Raw genomic sequence first — 24411 nt, 5'->3', positions numbered from 1 at the left:
GCTGGAACTACCACATGCCACCATGCCCAGCTAATTTTTATAGTTTTTGTAGAGATGGGGTTTTGCCACGTTGCCAAGGCTGGTCTCAAACTACTGGGGTCAAGCGATCTGACCATGTTGGCCTCCCAAAGTGCTGGGATTACAGGCGTGAGCCACCGTGCCTGGCCTGTTTTTCAAAAATTTTCCATAGTTTTTTGACGAGACGAGGTCTCATTATGTTGCTCAGGCTGGTCTCCCAACTCCTGGGCTCAAGCAATCCTCCTGCCTTGGTCTCCCAAAGTGTTGGGATTACAGGTGTGAGCCACCACGCCTGGCCAAAAATTTTACTGTAAAATATTTTAAAACAAGAATTAGAAAAATATTAGCTTTAGAAAAAAATGAAAATCTTTTGAGGTGTTTAGGAAAGCTCCAAGGAACTTAAAAACAACTGATACTATCTTATTTAACAGTCCATTTACTCAGCCCATACTGTGTGCTTTACCTAAGTGTTCACATTTAATCTCTACAACCAAATGAAAGTACATAATATACTCTCACTTTACAGATGAAGAAACTGAGCTCAGAGTTCAGTTTGTCCAAGGCTGTCAAGCTGGGAAGTGATATGGCCAGGAGATTAACTCCAAAGCCCCACTGCCAGGCAGAAAACAGAACATTTCCTGTTTTCATTCCTTATCAGTAGGAGCAAAGTGTAGTTCTGTAAGCTTCCTGTTGGGTGTTTTCTGGTAAATCGTAACAAGAATGACTCCAGGTCAAGGTTTAAGCCTACCTAAAATGCAGGCCAGAACACAGCTAGAATACAGCAATATTATCTTGCAATTTTCTTTACTAGGTTAAACTGGACTTGAATGATCTGAGACATTTATGACTTGATCACTGTGGCAAAACGGAGACAAAGCTGGCTCCTGGCATAGACCTCTAACAGCAGAAAGAAAGGCAGGATCACATCACCATGGACTCGTTTGGAATTAGGTCAAGTAGGTAAACTGACATGTCTGGATATTTATTTACTGAACATGATGACAATGACCCAACCTAACAACCATCAAAATCCTTCGGCTCTCAGGGGTTAAGCAAATTGAAAGGGATTTTTGAAAGGCAGAGTATAGGAAAAAAGTGGCTAACACCTTTGGAGCAGTATTTCATAACCTGAGACTTGAGCTTCATTAAAAGTAACCAAATTCAATGGAGGTAGATGTCTGCGTGCAAAGTGCCTCCATTCTCCTGAGTTATAGCCAGTTTAAAGTTGTCATTTTAGTCAGCAGTGAAATCCATCCAGAAAGGCTCAAGTCAGCTACAGTGCTATTATAGACATAAATCTTTTTTATTTGTATTAGAAAAGCATCAGTTATTTCATGCTACAATGCGTAATTAAGAATTAAATGTGTTCATTATTTTGCTTACCCTTACAATAAGATATTTAGGGTTACAGGAACAGATTAATAATGTTAACAAACCCAGGACTTAACAGACCCAGGAAACATTTTGATGTCGCCGTATCTGTTAGTCCAAACTGCACCATTTTCTAAGCCCCCCGCTATTTCGCAGACACTGGTCAAAGTGAAACATTCCACACGGGTTCGGGCCGCGGTGGTGGCACCTGAAATCCCAACTACTCGGGAGGCTGAGGCAGGAGAATCGCTTGAACCCAGGGGACGGAGGTTGCAGTGAGCCAAGATCGCGCCACTTCAATCCAGCCTGGGTGACAAAGCTCAGTGCCCAGGACGCACTAAGGGATCTCAGGGGCTGAAAAAAAAACAGAAGAGAAGCCACGCGACGCAAAATCAAATGTCAGCGAACGAGGGGTCCTTTAACAGGCGGTCCACACGTCCCCTCCTGGCGCCGAGACCCAGCCGCTCCGGGCCACCCCGGCCAGGTACGGCCAGCCCCGGGGCGGGGCCTCCTGACGTGAAGCGATCCCACTGGCACCTCACAGGATTCCCGAGGGTCGCGGGCGGCCTCTCCTCAGCCCTGCAGCTCCCACACACGGACACCGCGAGCCTCGGCCATGTCCACTGACCGACCTTCCTCGCCGCAGCTCCTCGCGCATGGCCGGCCCCTTAGCAGCGACTAGCGCGAGAACAGCCTGGAAGACGCGCAGCCAGCCCCACGTGAGCCGAACACCCCAAGCCGCCGCTGCCGGCGCCGGCTCCGCGATTAAGGTCGGCGCGTGCGCGCTTGCGCGAGACGGGCACGCTCAGCCCGGCGCCGGTTTCTAGGGAGCTGGGCGCATGCGCCGCGTGAGGGGCCCGGCCGGCGGAAGGAGGTGCTGTTACCGGAGGTCCCGGCGCGCTTGCGCAGTAGCTGAACGCGGGCGTTTCTTTCCTCCCTTTTTTTCGAATTGGTTTTGGGGGTAGATTCGAGTTACAAAATGGCCGCCCGGAGCGTGTTCGGCGCGGTTACTACGGCGGTCTCGGGCTGAACCGGCTCTCTCGCCTCCCTGCCGAACACAGCGTGAGGAGCTCCCCCTCCCCGGGGACATGGTGTTTGAGTCTCTGGGCTTGCCGAGCACCAAGTCCTCTGAGGCCCTCAGGGCAGCACCGGAAGCGGCCGAGCGCGCTCAGCCAGACGACCACTAGTACGCTCCAGACCCCAGCGCCGCCGCGCCCCGGGTTTCGCCGCACCCAAGACCTAGCGAGTGCTGCGGCAGCGGCCGAGGAGGTGAGGGGCGGCGGCTGGCGCAGGAGGGGAAGGGGCTGAGGGCGGGAGCCTGGTGCTGAGAGCCCAGGACCGGTAGGGCGGGAGCGGGCTCGGGCCTGGGAGGGGAGTGCTAGTGCAGGGCTGGGGACTGGACCCTGGGGAGAGGGGTGAGGGCTCAGGGCCGGGGGACGGGCCCCTGGGGAGGGGTGCGGGGCCGGGGACGGGCCCATGGGGAGGGGTGCGGGGCCGGGGGACCAGACCCTGGGGAGGGGCTGGAGGACGGGACACTGGGGAGTGGGGTACAGGGCTAGGGGCCGGGACCCTAGGGAGGGAGCCTGGGTCGGGCGCGCGTGCCGGGCGGGGCGCGTGGGTGGGCAGCGACGGGTGGAGGGTGGGGTGGGATGACAGCGGCGACGCAGCGTGGGCTGTTTGTGAAGCGGGCCCTGGGCCTCGCCAGGCTGCGGCGTCCGACTTGAGTGAGGCTCGCCCCTGCGGCCCCGGAGGAGGTAGGGGGCTGGCAGGGCTGTCCTGGCGTGGTGGTCTCCGTTTCCTTCCTAGCGATTCCTCTCGATTCTCCTCTCCCCCTGGCCACCCCTCGTCGCTTTTCTCCTGGGCCCATTACCTCTCTGGCCTAGCTTCACTTTCTTACTGCGTTCCCGGGTCATTGATCACCCATTTGCTCGGTTCCATTAAGAAACAGTTTGGAGATTCGGTATTTCTGTCTCCTTAGTTGGCCCGCTTGTTCTCTCCCTTCAACAAGGCACCTCACTATTAAGTATAACGAAATCCGTGTTTTCGTTTTAAGCTGATGTTGACAAGTTGAGCTCCAAGGGCAGAGCTACACCAGATGCCAGAGACCACATAACTATATCAGGCACAAATAATGTTTTTTCCAGTTTGCCTAGACTTTCAGTCTCCTACCACGTTGCTTCATACCTAGAAATCATGTCGAATTTGGTGGTTTTTTACCCACAAGCGCAGACGCTTTTTAAATTCCCTTTTATTGATTGTTTGGTTGAGACTGGGTCTTGCTTTGTCACCAGGCCGGAGTGTAGTAGTAGCTCACTGTAGCCTCAAGCTCCTGGGCTCAAGTGATTCTCCTGCCTCAGCCTTCCAGGTAGCTGGGACCACAGGTGTGCGCCACTACGCCCGGCTAATTTTTTATTTCTATTTATTCATCTAATCTATGTCTATCTTTATTTTTGTAGCGACCAAGTTGGTTTCCGTCTCCTGGCTTCAAGTGATTCTTCCGCCTCCCTTAAGTTCTTCATAATAGTAGCTAGACATAAGGCCAGGTGGCAGGCCTTGTTCAGAATATTTTACAGAGGGTTCCCCCCCGCCCCCCACTTGTAGCATAGAAGTAAAATGTATTGTCTGAAGTGTCATGCTTTGAAATAAAATAGGGATTAGGTAAAATGTTTTTAAAAGTCTGGTTTGTAATCCAAGTTATTCTTCCATGCTACAACTTTTACGTTTTGGAGGAAAAATGGTAGTTTATAGCCTTTGCTTCTAATAACACTTGTTTGTTTAATAATTTATTAAGCCCGTCCTCTGCTCCAGGCAGTGTTCTAAGCCAATCTTTGTTTATCTTAACTTTCTTAATACTTCCTGTTCCACAGATGAAGAAACTGAGGCACAAAAATTAAATATAACTTGCCCAAGTTCTCACAGCTAGAAAATGGCAAAACTGGGACGCCAGATCTTTCAGTATTTTTTGAAATACTTTATGCAATACCCCAGCTCATTGATCTAATGATAGACAGAACACCTGCTGTTTGAGCTGGGCGCTGTTGGGACATTTGGAGTATATCTGTAAACAAAACAAAGATCCCTGCCTTTTGGTTATATACTGATTTGGTGAGTGTGTTAGGACGTGGAAGCCCCTACATTTATTTAGACTATTTTGCTGTGCCACCTGTCTCTTCATTGTGGGTATGAGTTAGAAGGTAAAATTTTACTGTTACAGTTTTTGTGCATTCAGCTCCATCCCTTTTTTCTCCACAGTTAATTTTCTTTTTTCTTTGTTTTGTTTTGTTTTGAGATGGAGTCTTGCTCTGTCACACAGGCTGGAGTGCATTGGCGCGATCTCAGCTCACTGCAACCTCTGCCTCCCGGGTTGAAGAGATTCTCCTGCATCAGCCTCCCGAGTAGCCGGGATTATAGGTGCCACCACCACATCCAGCTAATTTTTGTATTTTTAGTAGAGGTGGGGTTTCACCATGTTGGCCAGGCTGATCTCAAACTCCTGACCTCAAGTGATCTGTCCGCCTTGGCCTCTCAAAGTGCTGGGATTACAGGTGTGAGGCACTGCGCCGGCCCTACAGTTAATCTTAAATAGCATATGTGACCATTGGCAACTTCTTACTTCTCCGACCCTCTGGCGGAGATGTTAGTTAATGAGTAGAAAAATTGCTAAAAGAATCTGTATAGAGGGCTGGGCGCGGTGGCTCAAGCCTGTAATCCCAGCACTTTGGGAGGCCGAGACGGGCGGATCATGAGGTCAGGAGATCGAGACCATCCTGGCTAACACGGTGAAACCCTGTCTCTACTAAAAAAATACAAAAAACTAGCCGGGCGAGGTGGCCAGGTGGTGGGTGCCTGTAGTCCCAGCTACTCGGGAGGCTGAGGCAGGAGAACAGTGTAAACCCAGGAGGCGGAGCTTGCAGTTAGCTGAGATCCGGCCACTGCACTCCAGCCTGGGCGGCAGAGCGAGACTCCGTTTCAAAAAAAAAAAAAAAAGAATCCGTATAGAGACCTGGTTTCTGAACAGTAAAGAATTATGTGTATTCCTGTATTTGTTTTTGTTTGTATGACAAAGATTAATGACAAAACTTAACCAAGTATTTTTGGCCGGGCATTAAAAAGAGAGGGTTCCCAGCGAATGGAAAGTGTATTCTCATACTTTATGTTTTAGAATCTTGGACTTTAATATCATTTGTAATCAGAAAAATAGCACATACTTATAAAATGTAAAAATCACTAAAATGTATTACAAGCTGACAGCCCCTGTGTAATTACTCAACTGGCCATCAAATTGTAGAGGCCTTTGGAATGCCAGCATTTGCATTTTACTTTTAGATACTAAAGAGTGATGTATCACCTTATATCTCAGTGACTACAAAGTTCTGGGAAGCTTACTCTGGTGTGTTGTGGTGTTGAGGGCAAACAAGAGTGGGGAGAATATCAGGAAGGAGTTCAAGTAGGTTTAACAAGACCTGGCAGGTCCCCAAAACTAATCAGTAAGCTCCTGGGCGAGGTGGGTAGTAGAGGAAATGGAAAGGTTTGTTTGTCCAGCTGGAGAGTTAGTGAAGAAGCCAGCATAACACTCAGAGTGGAGCTCTGGATTGTGGACTTTTTTGTTTTGTTGTTGTTATGATATTAGGATCAGAAAACAAATTGCAAATTTTAAGGGATGGACAGGAGCACCCTTTTTGGATAGGCACCGGAATCCACTGCAGAGTTCATGCTGTTCCCCCAGTCCTGCCCCTTCCACTAATACCATGGTATTCAAGAGTTAAGCCAATGATTTATTTTTGAAAGGTTATAAGTTCTCAGAATACTAACACATCCATGTTAATCATTTTGAACTTCTAATTGTCTTGGCAATATACAATTTGAGGCAACGAAATGTTCAGTCTTGGAACCATGTATCTCTGTCGGCTGTAGCCTAAAGAACAATATTCGTGTTGTGAAGGCATTTCCAACCCATTACTTGTATTCTCACTGAAAGATACACTTCTTTAATGCATCATCTTTAAGAGAATTTTAAATATTAAAATTGTTTTCCTTATGGCAAAACTTTAAGTATATGCATAGAATAAGTTAGTTAAGGACTTTTTGATCATATATACGTACTTCAGATTCCAGATTTTTAAAAATCAATTGATAATTCATTTTAATTTTTCCAAATGGAGTTGGTTTAGTGTTGTTCAGGAGTGCTGGTGTTCCCTAGGAATCTTCTTTTGCCTCCTGGAAAAAACCTTTATTGATTTGTAACACTGGGAGTCTAACAGCACCATTGTGAAGTTTTCATTAAAGCAGTTTCCAGTGGCATCAGAGATGTTTTTATCTCACTTCATGCTAGAGTGAATTTTTTAAATTCTTTGTAAGAATTTATTCTTTTAAAGAAATGAACTCCTTACTTCTGTTTTCTATAACAGGTTCGAAAACATGGCCAAAAGAAATGCTGAGAAGGAACTGACAGATAGGAATTGGGATCAAGAAGATGAAGCTGAAGAGGTAAAAAGTAGCTTCTCTAAGAATGATTTCCTGTTTCTTCTACCTTTTAAATTCATTTTGGGGTTCCTCATGCAGATTTGTGACAGAACTAAAAGACCTTTCTAAGAACATCATGAATGGCAGATGACAAATCACATGACCTGTACTTAGTGTAGCTATTAATTACATTTCTGTGACCTCTAGTTAGTGTAGAAATGTATTAATTTCATTTAGATGTGCTTTTCCACTAGTGCCCGCTCCTTAAATATTCTCCTTAGTAGAAGGAGTTTCCTCCTGAGTTTCGTATACTTGAAGCATTCTAAACCCATGGTTTGCAGTAAGCCATTTTAGTCATGATTGAAGGCTGAGGTAGGTTATCTAGTCATGAACTTAGCACACTGCTCAGATGTGAAAGTGGTATGCCATCACCATTCAGACTGTGGTACTCCCTTTCCCTAATGCTTCTTGGAGGCCTGCTTTATTTCCTCTTCTTAATGGTAGATCTGAGACCCCTAACAATTGCATTTATAGGAATAGAATTTAGATTGGCCTAGTTCCTTTTCCAGCAAAATAAAAATGGTCTCCCCTGAGGAAATCGGATCATTTTTCCCTCATAAACAATAGGACTGGGCAACATAGAGACCCCAGTTTCTATAAAAAAATTTTTTTTTCTTTTTTCTTTTCTTTTCTTTTTTTTTTTTTTTTTTTTTGAGACAGTCTCACTCTGTCACCCAGACTGGAGCACGGTAGCATGACCTCGGCTCACTGCAATTTTTATCTCCCAAGTTCAAGTGATTCTCCTGCCTCAGCGTCCCAAGTAGCTGGGATTATGGATGTGCGCCCCCACACTCAGCTAATTTTTATATTTTTAGTAGAGACAAGGTTTCACCATGTTGGCCAGACTGGTCTCAAACTCCAGACCTCAAGTGATCCGCCTGCCTCGGCCTCCCAAAGTGCTGGGATGACAGGCGCAAGCCACCACGCCTGACCCAAAAAAAATTTTTTTAAATTAGCTGAACATGGTGGCCTGAGCGTACAGTCAGAGCAGTTTGGAAAGCTGAGGCGCGAGGGTTGCTTGAGCCCAGCAGTTGAAGGTTGCTGTGACCTGTGATTGCACCACTGCACTCCAGCCTGGGCAGCAGGGTGAGACTCTGTCTAAAAAAGAGTAAAACACAGCTGTACTTACAGGATGTGGGTGAAGGATTACCCAGGTGCAGAGGCAAGAGACCGAAGGCACAAACTGTTTCAGTGTAACAAAGAAAATAGTTAGAATAATTATAATACAAATGAGATATAGAGATGATCGTGGACATTATCAATCATTAGTATAAACATTACTAATCATTAGCTTTTAATACTACTCTTTGTTGTACTACTGATATGACCAAGCAATAACCGGCAGGTATAGGGTCAGGTGCTGAAGGGACGTGGTGAGAAATGACCTAGAAAGCAAGAGGTGAGCCCTCTGTCACGCCCACATAAGGACCGCTTGAGGGCTCCTTGGTCAGGTGGTAACGCCAGTGTCTGGGAAGGCACCCTTTACTTAGCAGACCGCGAAAGGGAGTCTCCTTTCCTTGGAGGAGTCAGGGAACGCTCTGCTCCACCAGCTTCTTGTGGGAGGCTGGATATTATCCAGGCCTGCCCGCAGTCATCCGGAGGCCTGTGGTACTGTGCTTCAGTGGTCACGCTCCTTGTCCACTTTCATGTTTCTCCCGTACTGGTTCCTCTTTGAAGTTCTTAGGAGATAGCAGTAGAAGAAATAGTGAAAGTCTTAAAGTCTTTGATCCTTCTTACAAGTGCATAGAAGAAAACGCTGATGTATGCTGCCTTCCCTCTCTGCTTCGGCCCCCTTTTACCTAAAAGGGAATGGCCCCCTGTCACATGATCACGTGACTTGCTTGACCTTATCAATCTGGACGACTCATCCTTGTTACGCTGCTCCCTTGTCTTGTATGCAGTAAATATCAGCACGCCCAGCCTTTCAGGGCTACTACCAGTCTAGTGTCTTGGTGGTAAGGGTCTTCCAGGCCCAGCTGTTTATCTCTTTGTTTTGTGTCTTTATTTCTTAAAATCTCTTTTTTCCCCCTTCAGGGAGAACACCCACAAAGCCTTGCAGGGCTGGACTCTACAATAATACCTTATCAGCAGTGTGTTACCCCCAGGCCAGATGACTAAGGAAATCTGTAACCAAGTTAGCCTTTCAGGTTAACAGCATAGTGCTAAGGAAAAAAAAGAAAAATTTAAAAACTTGCAAGTGTTTCCAGGCTTATTCTTTTTTTTTTTTTTTTTTGAGACGGAGTCTGGCTCTGTTGCCCAGCCTGGAGTGCAGTGGCCGGATCTCAGCTCACTGCAAGCTCCGCCCCCCGGGTTTATGCCATTCTCCTGCCTCAGCCTCCCGACTAGCTGGGACTACAGGCGCCCGCCACCTCGCCCGGCTAGTTTTTTGTATTTTTTTAGTAGAGACGGGGTTTCACCATGTTAGCCAGGATGGTCTCGATCTCCTGACCTTGTGATCTGCCCGTCTCGGCCTCCCAAAGTGCTGGGATTACAGGCTTGAGCCACCGCGCCCGGCCTACCAGGCTTATTCTTAGACTGTCATCTTTCTTCTTTCGGAATCTTTCTGGTACTAGTACTTTTTTTCTCTGCAAGTGTATCGCGTCTCATATGTTTATTAATCACAAGGATGTGAATGTTTTGACAGGGTCAAAACTGACTTGGTGCTTTTTAACTAAAATCTTTGGTTATGGGGGTTTTTGGCTTTTTGTTGTTGGTTAAGATCTTAAGCAGTTACATTCTGGGCTACAGTAACATCTAAATTACCATGTAACAATTTGCTTAGACATTAAAATATTGAGGAATGAAAGAGCTCCCATTTGAACATATGCTAATGAAATGTATGGAAAGATTACATTTAGTTAAGTCCATTTAACTTGGGGCAAGTGCAGCCAGACGTCCCCTCTATGAGTGTAGGATCCCATTAAGTTTAATATGATCTGAAACAACTATAGGTGAGCATTTTTGCACGGGAAATATTTTATTCCGACCCTACAGAGTAAAAAAAAGGTTATAAACTAAAGCCGAAGATACTCAGCAGATTTCTGATGTGGACATCAGATGTGTGGACATGAGTGCACTTTGAGCACATCTGGAAGAGCAGTGGTTTTCCAGCGAGGTCCTAGGTGCCTCTGTGGCCTTTTGTACGTTGGGCAGGACTCATCTTAAAAATCGTGTGTATGTTATAAATAACAAAATTAATTAATTTTTTTGAGACAGAGTCTTGCTCTGTTGCCCAGGCTGGAGTGCAGTGGTGCTCTCTCGGCTCACTGCAGCCTCTGCCTCCCAGGTTCAAGTGATTCTCCTGCCTCAGCCTCCCGAGTGGCTAGGATTACAGGTGCCCGCCACCATGTCCAGCTAATTTTTCATTTTTAGTAGCGACAAAGTTTCGCCATGTTGACCAGACTGGTCTCAAACTCCTGACCTGTGGCCTCCCAAAGTGCTAGTATTACAGGCCCTAGCCACTGTGCCTGGCCAAAATTTATTTTTTGAGAGGCCAGGCGCAGTGGCTCAGTTCTAGCTTCTTGTTGTTGAGCATTTTGTCATCTTTTTGGCTTTATCTTACTGCTGCTGAATTTGTATTGTCTTGCAGGTGGGAACATTCTCCGTGGCCAGTGAGGAAGTCTTGAAGAATAGAGCCATAAAGAAAGCAAAGCGCAGAAATGTTGGATTCGAAGTGAGTGCCTCCTTATAGCTCTTGCTATTAAATACTCATTTGATTTCTGAGTTGTACAGCATTCCCTCCGCTGGGAGCAATGATATCAACAAATCCTTTCTTAAAATGCTTATTCTTTAATGTAGATCAGAGGAGATAGAAAAAAATAAGAAACGTAAGGTCTGGACCTTAAAGAGAGCTTATCCAGTGGAGAAAATAAGATAAATACAGACAAATTCAAGTTGAGTGACAATATGGATAAAAAATGGAGAGGAGAAGAAAAACTAGCAAAGCAGTACAGAGGTGGGTGAAGTGGCATCAGATTGGAGGAAGAAAGGAAAATGCAAGGATCTTCTTGAGAGTCTTGTCTGCTCCCTGGGATCGAGGCCTGGGTAGGAGGAGCCCTTTCACTATACTAGAAGCATTTTAGGTGTGGACTTTCTTTCTAGTATAGTATATTAACATGATTCATTCCTGTGCCAAGAAAGATTAAAGATGAGTTGTAACTCTTAAATTGAAATAATGTGGTGATTATTAAGCAATCACTGCATCTAAGAACTCTGCCTGAGTACATCCTCTCCCTTCAGATACATTCTAGACGCAAGAGTGTGTGGTCTTGGTGGCCTGGACATCTGGTGTTAGGCAGGAGAAGCCACTTTGAACATCCTGGGTGGCAGCTTTGAAATAAACCTACCCTACCCCACATTTTGTGATGTTTAAAACATCAAGAATAGACTATATTCTTGGGTGTCTCTAATCTGAATATCCAAAGTGCTCCAGTATCTGAAGCTTTTTGAGCACCAACGTGATGCTCCAAGGAGACCGTCATTGGAGGATCTCAGAGGGTCAGGTTAGAGGTGCCGCACCAGTGAGCATAACGCAGACATCCCGGGAGCAGAAATCTTTCCATTTCTAAGCATTCTCCTTAAGGGACATGAAGCTTATTTCCCTTTTATTTCCAAATAAAAAGGATAGGAAAGGTATATCACTCACACTTTGAGAAGCAATGAAATTAAATTATTACAAAAATATTCATTACATTGCCAAAGTTTTGATTATAAAATTTATTAAGTTTGAAAACATGTGAGGAAGGGAGCCAGGTAGGTGGCAGTGGTGGGGAGACAGTCAGAGGTTTACAACAGCCAGTCACGCAGAGTGTCTCATAAATGATGGTATGTGTTAATGGGAAAACAATTCATATTACAGAGATCAAGTATTCACAATTTTCCTAAAATATATTACTATATATACTAATATAGTGTGATTCGAGGCAGAGATACATAACCATACATCAAATTGATTCTCAGGTGGTTCTGGGTAGTCTTGAACTTTAGAATGCCATGGCTAATGTCATAAGTGTGTGCTCTTTCTCTGCTCCATTGCACGCTTCAGATGCATGAGAGGAGCTTCATTTCCTGACGTTGTAAAAGCTCTTTCATGTAGAATTCAGGTTAACAGGGGTTGCACTGCCAAGAAAGGAAGTAGGTACAGAGGAAGCATATCTCAGATCCAAGCTAGAGATGAGGTCTTCTGTTTTGTAATTAATTACTTATATTTTGCTTAAAAATTGTATTTCTGATTTGACAAAAATTACGTGCTTATGATGTACAACATGGTGTTGTTTTCAAGTGTACGATACATTTCTCCCTGCCTATTGTACAGTAAACCTCTTGAACTTCAGGTGTTTTTATTTGTTTGTTTTTTCTGGTCTGATTTTATGAATTGCCTTGACTGGGGACTAGGTGGTAGATGTAGGTGTTGAGCTGAGTGATGTTTGATGGCTCTTTCACTGAGAAGATACATGAGGGAAGGGACAGTTTAATTAAGGAGGAAATGGTTCGTCTTGGAAATGTTGTATTTGAAAGGCCTTGGGACACTCAAGTGGAGCGCCCTAGAAGACCACTAGGTAGAGAACAGGAATTAGGGCAAGGATCACAGCTCCGGGAGCTTTCGTCATGTGGGGATTGAAGCCATGGGAGTAGGCGAGAAGAGGCATGCAGGTGGAGGGCCCTACGAGGAAGGAGGAACAACAGCTCACTGCAGAAGCCGAGGGAAGCCATTCTGAAGGAGGGGCAGTCCCCCTGTGGAACCGAAGGAAGGTCAAGAGATAGAAACAGTACAGACCATAATCTACAATTAAGCTGAAGGGACGAGGCAGGGAGAGGGCAGGAGCCCTTGGGCCACTAAGGGAAATTCAATGTAGGTGGATAATAGAAATCCACAGATAATTTTAGCTGTAACTCTTAGCCTGAAGTTTTCATCAGAACTTGTATATTAGGACAATTAAATGTCATGTCACCCACCAGAACGCTGAAATGTGGCTTTTCCTAAATAGTGGATTCAATAGATCTGCTAAGCACTGGAGATATATTGGTGAGTAAAAAAGACCAAAATCTCCTTGCCCTATGGAAGAGAAACAAATAAATGCACAGCATTAATTTTTCTTCTGTAAGTGCCATGGGGAAAAATAAAACCAATGAGGGAAATTGAGGGATGTGGGGCTGTGTCAGTACCCATGCAGCCCACATGGGTATTCCCCCCCTACTTTTTTTTTTTGAGACAGGGTCTTTGTCGCCCAGACTGGAGTACAGTGGCACAATCTTGACTCTGCAACCGCTGCCTCCTGAGCTGAAGCAATTCTCCTGCCTCAGCCTCCTAAGTAGCTGGGACTACAGGCACGCGCCACCACCCCCAGCTAATTTTTGCATTTTTGTAGAGATGGGGTCTCACTCTTGCCCAGGGTGGTCTTGAACTCTTGGGCTCAAGTAACCTGACTGCCTCAGCCTCCGAGAGTGCTGGGATTTTATAAGTGTGAGCCACACGCCGGCCCCTTGGTGAATATCGTAATCAACTTTTACTCTCATTTTTCTGAATATCTTTTTTTTGTTTAACTTGTGGTTCTTGAATTTTTGTTATGATTCTAGAGCCAGTTTACTATCAGCAATTTCTAAAATCCCTAGAAAAACCAAGTGACTGTTAAGTTTGTGCAAAATTGAAGGCTCTGAGTTTGTCCATGAATCATTGTTTTAAAATGACAGCTATCAGTTTGGTGTATTTGGAATTTTAAATGACGAAAAATCAAATTTAGAGCAACAGAATCTAAGCTGTATTTGATATGTGCATTAAAACTCATACAAGTTAGAATTTTACATTCTTTGCCTAATTTTATTGCCATAAATATATCAGTGGTCAGTAAACATCTGAAATTCTGTAGATGAGATCGACACTTTGGTTTTGGAAAAACATGCAATAAAGTTTAGGCTAACTGGCCCATTTAGTAAATGAAGGGGTTCCAGTTTAATTTCTTTTTTTGGTGAAATCATGATTATAATTCACTCGTGGAAACTTAAGATTGGTGAACTTTCTTAGGTGTTTGGTCTGAGAAGCAGATCACTTCCTATAATGTAATCACTTCTTTGAACAACAACAAAAAAGGGCTTCTAAAAATTGTGGTGAGTTTATTTAGCAAAACACTATAAACTGAGGAACCTTTGTCCAAAAGTTCCAGGGGCAGAGAGGAGCTTTAGAATTCATAAGGAATGCCAAACATTTCCAGAGCATTTTAGATTAGAGATGTGAGCAGGCTAGCACAAAGGGAAAAGGCCTACTAGAAAAACCTTGTTAAAACAATCGAGTTTAAGGAAGCAGTGAGGAAAAGGAGAGTAAGAAGTTGTCCCGGGCTGCTCAACTAACAGGAACATGTAGATTTGAGACTTGATCATCTAAGTTTTTGTAGGCTGAAAGCAGATTGCAAGCTACCGATGTTCTTAAGAAATTAGGCAAATGGATATTCTTAGTTAACCTAACTTGATGTTTTTATAATTTCTTTAGGCAGTAAATGGTCTTTGGCTGAGTAGTACATGAAGTATCTTTCACTGGGATTTAGTTTTATTGAGACACTTCAGTAATTCTGAGGCTGGGCAGTGGGTACACAGGTTTATTGCATTAGTCTTTCTTACCTTTTATGTCCTAAAAATACACATATATTTTTTAAATGTCCTTCCTGCCTGTTTCAGGAAGGCAGCTGTGGGTTGCAAAGCCATTCTTCTGAATAGAATCCTCCCATCTCATTTCTTATTTCTGCTTGTGCCAGCAGTTTGCTTTATAATGCTGACTGCATATGGAGTCTAGGTGCTATTTAGCCAAGATGCTATAGTCACTCACTTGCTTATTTGGTAATAGAAAGTATGCTTACCTAATGTGTGCTCCTCCTTCATATTTCAGTCTGACAGTGGAGGAGCCTTTAAAGGTTTTAAAGGTTTGGTTGTACCTTCTGGAGGAGGACGGTTTCCTGGATTTGGTAGTGGCGCTGGAGGGAAGCCTTTGGAAGGACTGTCAAATGGAAACAACATAGCCAGTGCCCCTCCCTTCACCAGTGCGAAGGCAGTGGCAGAGCCCAAGGTAGCCTTTGGTAAGTAGGCTCCCATCCCCCAGCCACCTGTGTAAGTATAATCTATGGAAAATAGCTTTGCAAAGATGTTTTTCTTATACCTACCCTGTGTCTTGGAACTGTGTGAGCAAAACTAGGGTAATAATGAAAGAGATGAGACTTAGGGAGGTGTTGGTTATTTACAGAGTAAGTGGGCAGAGCACAGGCTTTTGATCCAAAACATCTCGATTTTGTTCTCAGCTCTGCCAGTTACCAGTTGTGTGACCCTGGCCTCTAAGCCTCAGAATGTTCAATTTTGAAAGGAGAATGACCCTCAGAATTGATGTAAAGTCAAGAGAGAAAAGAAAATGCTATGTAGATCCTTTGTGTGCAAGGGCTTTCTGTGTGCCTCACACCAAAGCAGCTACTGGGAACTCAGATGAGGTTCTCCGTGACCAGGGTCCCTCCCACGCTAGACTGGTTTGGGTATGGGATGTGTTGATTGCCTGATCCTGTTTTGAGGGAATTAGTCAAAAACTCTTGGAATTAGCAACATGGGTTAAAAGCTTGGAAATGATCCTGACTAGTTGGTTGTAGTTAGCTGATGATTCTGAAAGTGTGTACTGTTTGATTTTAATTTGGCAGAATGTGTAGTGTGATTTAAAATAAGCGTTCTCTGTTAAGATTTTTTTTTTTTTTTTCCCTGAGTTAGAGTCTTGCTCTGTCACCAGGCTGGAGTACAGTGGCATGACCTCTGCTCACTGCAGCCTCTGCCTCTGGGTTTAAGCGATTCTCCTGCCTTGGCCTCCCGAGTTGCCGGGACTATAGGCGCACGCCACCACGCCTAGCTAATTTTTGTAATTTTAGTAGAGACGGGGTTTCACCATGTTGGCCAGGATGGTCTCGATCTCTTGACCTCGTGATCCACCTGCCTCGGCCTCCTAAAGTGCTGGGATTACAGCTGTGAGCCGCTGCGCCCAGCCTCTGTAAAGATTTCTAACTACGGCCATCCCCTAGTATCCTGGGGACTGGTTTCAGCACCCCCTCGGATGTTCAAGTCCCATAGTCAGACCAACATAACTCTTAGATAGGAAACGTGAGTGTTTGTATCCACTAGTCCTCATCCCCAGAGTACTGCATTGAGACAGGGTCTCGCTGTGTCACCCAGGCTGGAGTGTATTGGTGTGATCTTGGCTCACTGCAGCCACAACCTCTGGAGCTCAAGTGATCCTCCCCCATCAGCCTCCCCAGTAGCTGGGACTATAAGTGCACACCACCACACCCAGTTAATTTTTGCATTTTTTGTAGAGATGGGGTTTTGCCATGTTGCCCAGGCTGGTCTCAAACTCCTGAGCTCAAGCGATTTGCCCGCCTCAGCCTCCCAAAGTGTTGGGATTATATGCATGAGCCACCGCACCTGGCTGAGGACTGCATTTCACACGTGTGGAACCTGCAGGTACAGAGGGGCGACTATAATACTATTCATTCCAAGAACCTTGGGTATTAAGTGTTAATGCTGACCTACTATTCTGACAGTGCTGTTTGAAATAGGCATCCTTTTGTCTACAGCCATACCACCCTGGACATGCCTGATCTCATCTCAAATAGGTGTCCTTTTGAAGGAAAAGATTATTTTTAAAATACGTAGAACAAGCATATGGTGGTTAGTGTTCTTATATAAACTTTGACTTGATCTTTATTCATCGGTTTTACTGATAACCAGTTACTAAATACTACTCCTTGAACACATACTTCTTGAGCTGTCACAAAAATAGGATACAGTAGGCCAGGCACAGTGGCTCACGCCTATAATCCCAGCACTTTGGGAGGCCAAGGCAGGCGGATCTCAAGGTCGGGAGTTCAAGACCAGCCTGGCCAACATGGTGAAACCCCGTCTCTACTAAAATACAAAAATTAGCCAGATGTGGTGGTGGGCGCCTGTAATCCCAGCTACTCAGGAGGTTGTGGCAGGAGAATCGCTTGAACCCGGGAGGCGGAGGTTGCAGTGAGCCAAGATCATGCCACGGCACTCCAGCCTGGGCGACAGAACAAGACTGTCTCGGTGGAGGGGGAGATACAGTCAAAGCAGGAAGTGTAAAGGCAGAGTGGCATAAAAATCTAGATGACTTAATCAAATTAGTCTAAATAAATGGTTTAATTATTAACTTTCTATAGGTTCTCTTGCTGCAAATGGCCCTACCGCCTTGGTTGATAAAAAAGTTTCAAATCCCAAAACTAACGGGGACAGTCAGCAGCCCTCCTCCTCTGGCCTTGCTTCCAGTAAAGCTTGTGTCGGAAATGCCTATCACAAGCAGTTGGCCGCCTTGAACTGCTCCGTGCGGGATTGGATAGTGAAGCACGTGAATACAAACCCCCTCTGTGATCTGACACCTATCTTTAAAGACTACGAGAAATATTTAGCAAACATTGAACAGCAACACGGGAATGGTGGCAGGAATTCTGAAAGTGAATCTAACAAAACGGCAGCTGAAACACAGTCTCCTTCCCTTTTCGGCTCAACAAAGTTACAGCAAGAGTCAACGTTTTTGTTTCACGGCAACAAAACTGAAGATACACCTGACAAGAAGGTGGAGGTTGCATCTGAAAAGAAAACGGACCCGTCACTAGGAGCGACAAGTGCCTCGTTTAATTTCGGCAAGAAAGTTGATAGCTCTGTTTTGGGCTCATTGAGCTCTGTCCCCCTGACTGGATTTTCATTTTCCCCTGGAACCTCCAGTTTATTTGGCAAAGATACCACCCAGAGTAAACCAGTCTCTTCACCATTTCCCACTAAACCATTGGAGGGCCAAGTGGAAGGTGACAGTGGTGAATGCAAAGGTAAGTACCAGCTTTGGCATTGGGTTGAGGTTTGCATAAGATTTGTGTCTTGGGAAACACAGAGACTTTGATTCCGAATGGATCTGGATCCACATTGAGACACTGTTGTCCTCTCCATGTGTGATTCTGGGCAGAGCTAATCGGCTTCTCTGCGTTTCCAATTCCTTCTTTATAAAAGAGTAAGACCTATTTTGTAGGGTTGTTTATAAGGATTAAAAATAAAATGAATTTGGAAACACCTGACTTTGAAACGTCTCAAACACACGTGGCTTAGCATATAAAAAAGAAGTGAATTAAAGACGTTTTTTGAGAATTGTGTTTTAGAAAAAGTTGATCAAGTTCATGAATGTCCCCTGAATTGATTTGTACTTAGGAGATTTGACTGTAAATAAAGTCATGTGGCAAAACAGTACTTGACTATACATTAAAAATGTAGACTTTTCATAGCCATAGAGAACAAATCAACAGTGTTTTCCTCTTGTGGGTTTGGAGGCACCTCCTTTCCAGAGGACAGCAGTGGTGTCTAAGTGATGTCTCCTGTATGTAGCATCAGTATCCTAGACCAGGCAAAAGGTCTGGGCCTTAGTCTGGGCCCTCCACTCCCTCTGTTGTTAGCTTAAAAAGTGGGGTGATGTCATAATGCCGCTTCCTCACATGGTGATTGTGAACAAATGATGTCTGTGAAGATGCCTACTTGTAAGCAGTTAAAAATGAGGCCAGGTGAGGTGGCCCACACCTATAATCCCAGGACTTTGGGAGGCCGAAGTGGAATGCTCACCTGAGGCCAGGAGTTTGAGACCAGCCTGGGCAACATAGCAAGACCCCACCTCTACAAAAATTTTAAAAAATTAGCCAGGCCAGGTGGTGGGTGCCTGTAGTCACAGCTGCTCAAGAGGCTGAGGGGAGTATTTCGAGCTCAGAAGTTCGCATCACTGCACTCCAACCTGGGCAACACAGACCTTGCCTCAACAAAAGAAAAAGTGTACTTTTCAGACATATGAACATACTGATCCCTAGAATTACGGTTTTCTAGCAGGAGGCTAGACTTCCATTGCTGTTTTGCCTTGCCCTACTTTCAAGTCTATCCTCAGGCATGGGCCCTTTGGACACAGGGTGAAATAAAGGTCTCCCCTTCTTATTTCTTCTCTGCTTCCCATAACTACAACAAATGGGGAGTCTTTCCTGAGGCAGGCACTGGGACACAGTGACGCTGGATTTGAATCGAGTCCCAGTGGATGCAGGATGCCCCTCAGTGAGCGCCTGTTCCTTGCTCTTGGTTATCAGTGTACACATCAGGAAACCGGGGAGATTGGAGTGATGCGATGGATGGTCATGTGACCGGGGAGACTGGAGTGATGAGATGGCTAGTCACGTGACTGGGGAGATTGGAGTGATGAGATGGCTAGTCGCGTGACTGGGGAGATTGGAGTGATGAGATGGATAGTCATGTGACCGGGGAGATTGGAGTGGTGAGATGGGTAGTCACGTGGCCGGGGAGATTGGAGTGTTGAGATGGGTAGTCATGTGACCGGGGAGATTGGAGTGGTGAGATGGGTAGTCACGTGGCCGGGGAGATTGGAGTGCTGAGATGGGTAGTCATGTGACCGGGGAGATTGGAGTGGTGAGATGGGTAGTCACGTGACTGGGGAGATTGGAGTGATGAGATGGCTAGTCATGTGACCGGGGAGATTGGAGTGATGCGATGACTAGTCACATGACCGGGGAGATTGGCATGATGAGATGGCTAGTCATGTGACTGGGGAGATTGGCGTGATGAGATGACTAGTCACATGACCAGGGAGAGTGGAGTGATGAGATGGATAGTCATGTGACCGGGGAGATTGGAGTGGTGAGATGGGTAGTTAGTGTGACTGGGGAGATTGGAGTGGTGAGATGGGTAGTTAGTGTGACTGGGGAGATTGGAGTGGTGAGATGGGTAGTTGTGTGACTGGGGAGATTGGAGTGATGAGATGGATAGTCATGTGACCAGGGAGATTGGAGTGGTGAGATGGGTCGTCGTGTGACCCATCATCTGAGCACCAGAGTTGTTTTTCTTAGAATTGCTTTTTAGTGAGTTTTTATGCAACTGCCATTCTCTTTAAGAGGATACTTTTATATATGTGGGGTTTTTTTATTTTTTTGAGACAAGGTCTTGCTCTGTCACCCAGGCTAGAGTGCAGTGACGCAGTCACAGCTCACTGCAGTCTCTACCTCCTGGACTCAAGCAATCCTCCCACTTCAGTCTGCCATGTAGCTGGGTCCACAGGCATGCACTGCCACACCTGGTTAACTTTATTTCTTGTAGAGATTGGGGGAGGTCTCACCATGTTGACCGGGCTGGTCTCGAACTCCTGGGCTCAAGTGATCTTCCTGCTTTGGCCCTGCAGTGTGCTGGGATTACAGGCGTGAGCCACTGTACCCGGCCTAACACATGTGTTTAAATAGTGTCTTGTTTAAATAATGGCCTAGGTCTCCCATGTTTGGGAGACCCCATTAGTGGGGATACCTTTGATACCAGAGCAGTGACCCATGTGGCAATTCAGACAAAGCTTAAATTACTTACACTGGGGTTTTGGAATGATTTCTCCGACAACTTGCCCCCTTGTAAAAAAAAAAATATATATATTTTTCTATCTTTGGCCATTACTGATACTTGTTGTGGATATGGTCACAGGAATATTCAGGGGTGAAGGTGTTAAAAACTCATCTGAGATGTAATTTTCCAGTGGGTAATTTGAATATAGAGTGATGATTATTTTTCTGTCATAAGCATGGAGATTTTTCCATTCTAAGGTTTTCTATATATTGGAAGTTATTTAGAATTAAGAGGTATGTTCCCATTAGAAAGGATTCTTGTTTTTCACAAAATAGTTAAAATCCAGCAGGCACTCCATTCTGGCATCCCCCTGCGTTATGTCTCTCAGTTTACATGGAGTGCTCAGATGGATGTTTAGGGTGTTACATAACAAAACTCTCACTTTTTTAAACTCTGGATTGGAATCTTACTGAATTATTGTCTTTTTTATAAAAGGTGGAGATGAAGAAGAGAATGATGAGCCACCCAAAGTAGTAGTTACCGAAGTAAAAGAAGATGATGCTTTTTACTCCAAAAAGTAAGACTCACCAGAGCCTGCAGGTGCATGTGTTTTAGAGACATGGTAGCATGCTTCAGACCGGAGAATGTCCTTACGGACTTGACTGAGGGTCAGGCTTTGCCTGCTCTCAAGTGGAACAGGAAAGAATTCTTGGCCAGTTTATTTTAAAAACCAGTTCTAGGAATGTCCTGGTGGGCAGGTCTCACTCTTTTCTGTCACTTTAGCTCTTTTAAAGTGCTTTAGAGACAGGCTCTTCTATGATCTTCCCAATCCCATCCCGTCCCATTCCCTCTTCTCTCCCTGTGTCTTTCTCCCTCCCCTCCCTCCTCCCCCAACAAAGAAATCGCGGAGTCAGTCACTGATTTCAGGTTTGGCTTCACTTACTTTACCCTGGAAGTATCTCTGATCCCTTCCAGGAGATTTGGTTGGCCTTTCTGGATTTTCTCATAGTCAAAAAGTTATGCACAGTAACCGTCCCTTCCTGTTTAGGACCTATAAAAATTTTCATCTTCCTTTCAATTAAATGAGATTAGTTTTTACAAAGATATTTGCTGAAAAAACACTTGTGCCATTTCAGAAACTTTCAAGATGTGTTTTTGTAATGCAGAAGTTTCAGAATAATGAGCGAGCAGCTCTCCATGTAACAGGTCACCACATCCTGGGGATTCCCAGGTGTTTCAAGAACTTGTAAAAGAGGCCAGCAGTTTCTTCTGTGTGTGTTTTAAATTTCACTACTCACATGACATAAAGGAGTGACCCAACTTTAAGATTTTTAATTAGAATCAAATGAGGCCAGGCATGGTGGCTCATACCTGTAATCCCAGCACTTTGGGAGGCTGAGACGGGCAGATCACCTGAGGTCAGGCGTTCCAGACCAACCTGGCCAACATGGTGAAACCCCGTCTCTACTAAAGGTATGAAAATTAGCCGGATGTGATGGCACACGCCTATAATCCCAGGTGTTTGGGAGGCTGAGGCACGAGAATTGCTTGAACCCTGAGAAACAGAGGTTGCAGTGAGCCAAGATCATGCCACTGCACTCCAGCCTGGACCACAGAGTAAGACTCTGTCTCTAAATAAATATATAAATGAGCCATGGTTTTGTATTATTAATAACCTCAGGAGATGTATAGCATAGGAGGCTGGGAAGATATTTGATTACTTTGTTATTAGTTAGACCCTACCCAAGCATGTTTTCCAAATTTATTTAAAAATGTTGGGCAAAAACTGAAGGAGCCTTGAGGAGAATTTTTAAAATAAGAAATAGGCCAAAAAAAAGGGAGAGGTGGGTGAGATGCAGGACAGAGTCTGTCCTTTATTTGCCGCTGTCTGTAGAGGACCAGATCAGCTCTCTTGAGCTCAGGGCCAAAGGAGCAGAATAGGGAGGGAGGGGTGTTGAGCCCTGATTTTGACTGACTTGAGAACACAGTTTCATAAAGTGTTATAAAAAGTTTCATGGGGCCCATTGTTTAATTTGAAAAAATGGGGAGGGGGTTTTAAAATCTCTAAGCAGATTTTCTTATTCTGGTTTTTGCTCAGGCTCCTTTTGGATCGTTTAAAGATTTGTCCTGAAACTTCCTGTACTCTCATTTAATACAGATTTTCCACCCAAGTGTGAAGAGTGCTTGTTAGAAAACTGTGACTTGATTCGTCTCTGAATGCTTGATGGCACCTATTTTTCTTCTCCATAGGTGTAAACTATTTTACAAGAAAGACAATGAGTTTAAAGAGAAAGGCATAGGTACTCTGCATTTAAAACCTACTGCGAATCAGAAGACACAGCTTTTGGTGCGGGCAGACACCAATTTAGGTGGGTACCTTTTTTTCACTTGGCGCAAAATCATCATCATCATCACATAATATATAAAAGCCTTTGCCCTGCTGATTCAAGGTTATTAGTACGTTTTTAAACAGAGCGCATTCAGGCCAAATTCATCCTGTATTTACTTATTTCTAGTTTTGAGTCCCAGGATAATAGTGTGTAAGGAAACATAAATGTGTTAGAAACTGTAAACAAAATGGTTTTTCATTTTACTTTGTGTTAGAAATGTGACTAAGAAGCTAGAGATTAGACCGTTTAATAAACACCCAAAGGAAATTAACCTTTTAAAGGAATCCTTTTTATATAGCAAGTAATCACTAACTGATCGCTGTCCACCCTCAGTTTACCCTGAAAAGAGTCCACTGCAAGGAGCCTAGCACCCGGAGGAGGAGGAAGACGGGCAGGCTGCGGTGGAGTGGGCAGTAGTGGTAGAGAACGGGGGGCTGTGTTGCAGAAAGAAACTCCAGGGAGGCGTTTTTCTTTCCCGTAGGCTTGACTAGTAATAACATTACGGTCGTGTCACTCTTGCCCAGGGAGCTGTGCCGGCCTCTGTGACAGAGGTGTCCTTGGGTCATGTGGTGCAGTGAAGATTCTGTTGTGCCACCGTGTTCTTCCTTCAGTGCAAAAACGGACAGTTGAGAGGGCTGATGGTTCTGAGCCAGGCTGTTGGCTCAGTGAGAAACGCTGTGTGGTTGCGGAGACCCGGGCTGGAGCGAGGGCCGAAGGCCACTCCTCACAGTGAGGGCAAGTCCTCCCCGAGGCCTCCCAGTTCTCAGGGAACCAGTCCTGATTTTGAGCCATTCCTGTTGGCTCCCCATGTTAGATCCATTAAGTATAAGTTATTTCAGTGTTTAATGTTTAGCATGTTACAGACTCGTTTGGTGGAGCTGTAGCTTCTATAATTTTGATGGGTTTGGTTTTGTTTGAATGCAGGCAACATATTGCTGAATGTTCTGATTCCGCCCAATATGCCATGTACGCGAACAGGGAAAAATAACGTTCTTATCGTCTGTGTTCCAAATCCACCAATCGACGAGAAGAATGCCACCATGCCAGTCACCATGCTGATTCGGGTAAAAACCAGCGAGGATGCAGATGAGTTGCACAAAATTTTACTGGAGAAAAAGGATGCCTGAACGTGCGAAGTCGGCTGCGGAATTATTGCCAAGTTGCTGCTTCTCCCACCGCCCCTTAAACTTAGTCAGTTTTCTTCTCTTCTTTGACATTCTAAGAACTTATAGATAACTTAAAACTTTTGTGAGGAAGATTAATGTGGCCAATAAAACCTTTAAATGTTAAGTGTCAGGAAACCGCACTCTCCCTTAAGAACTGCTTAAAGTCTAAAATACATTCAAATGCAATTTTTGGAAGATTTTTTAATGTTCGTTTGTTTATTAAACTAACCCTAAGTGATTTCTTCAAGGACCGTAATCAGGGTATCGATTCGCTTTCCCAAAGGCTCTTCCAACTCGTGGGTTTTGGGGTCCACCGCCACCACCAGAGAGGCTTTTGAACAGGTGCCTGGCTACGTTCAGAAGAAAGCTGGCTTGTGTGCTTCTCTCCGGTGGGCTCAGCCGACGTGTGAGACTCATTCTGTTACCAAATGAACTGGGCTGCCACGCTGTGACAGGTGTTTGTCCTCTGCTTTATTTTTATTTTGAAGCTAAAATGTGAGTACTAAGTGTTCACCTCAGCATACGAATCATTGGCCTGTAACCCTGTG

At 44.9% G+C, this 24411-nt stretch overlaps 1 protein-coding gene and 1 long non-coding RNA gene across 3 annotated transcripts; one reads left to right on the top strand and one right to left on the bottom strand.

The window, feature by feature from the left end:
* Positions 1–1307: 1307 nt before the first annotated feature.
* On the bottom strand, positions 1308–2141 carry LOC144331605 (uncharacterized). Of its 2 annotated transcripts, none has more exons than XR_013398900.1 (2): positions 1932–2141; positions 1308–1743 (listed from the first exon to the last, which is right to left on the bottom strand). It is a non-coding gene; the product is annotated as an uncharacterized LOC144331605 (long non-coding RNA). The 2 variants fall into 2 exon arrangements; XR_013398901.1 differs by having other exon boundaries at positions 1927–2066.
* Positions 2142–2421: 280 nt separating this feature from the next.
* NUP50 (nucleoporin 50) lies at positions 2422–23882 on the top strand. Its single transcript, NM_001265689.2, is given in 8 exon segments — positions 2422–2658; positions 6798–6876; positions 10502–10585; positions 14789–14975; positions 17109–17771; positions 20803–20884; positions 22558–22676; positions 23622–23882. Coding segments are annotated over 7 exon segments (1407 nt in total). The 5' UTR covers positions 2422–2658; positions 6798–6807; the 3' UTR covers positions 23825–23882.
* The last annotated feature ends 529 nt before the right edge of the window (positions 23883–24411 follow it).

Source organism: Macaca mulatta, chromosome 10 (assembly GCF_049350105.2).
Source record: "Macaca mulatta isolate MMU2019108-1 chromosome 10, T2T-MMU8v2.0, whole genome shotgun sequence".
NCBI lineage: Eukaryota > Metazoa > Chordata > Mammalia > Primates > Cercopithecidae > Macaca > Macaca mulatta.
This window is presented reverse-complemented; position numbering and strand designations above follow the sequence as displayed.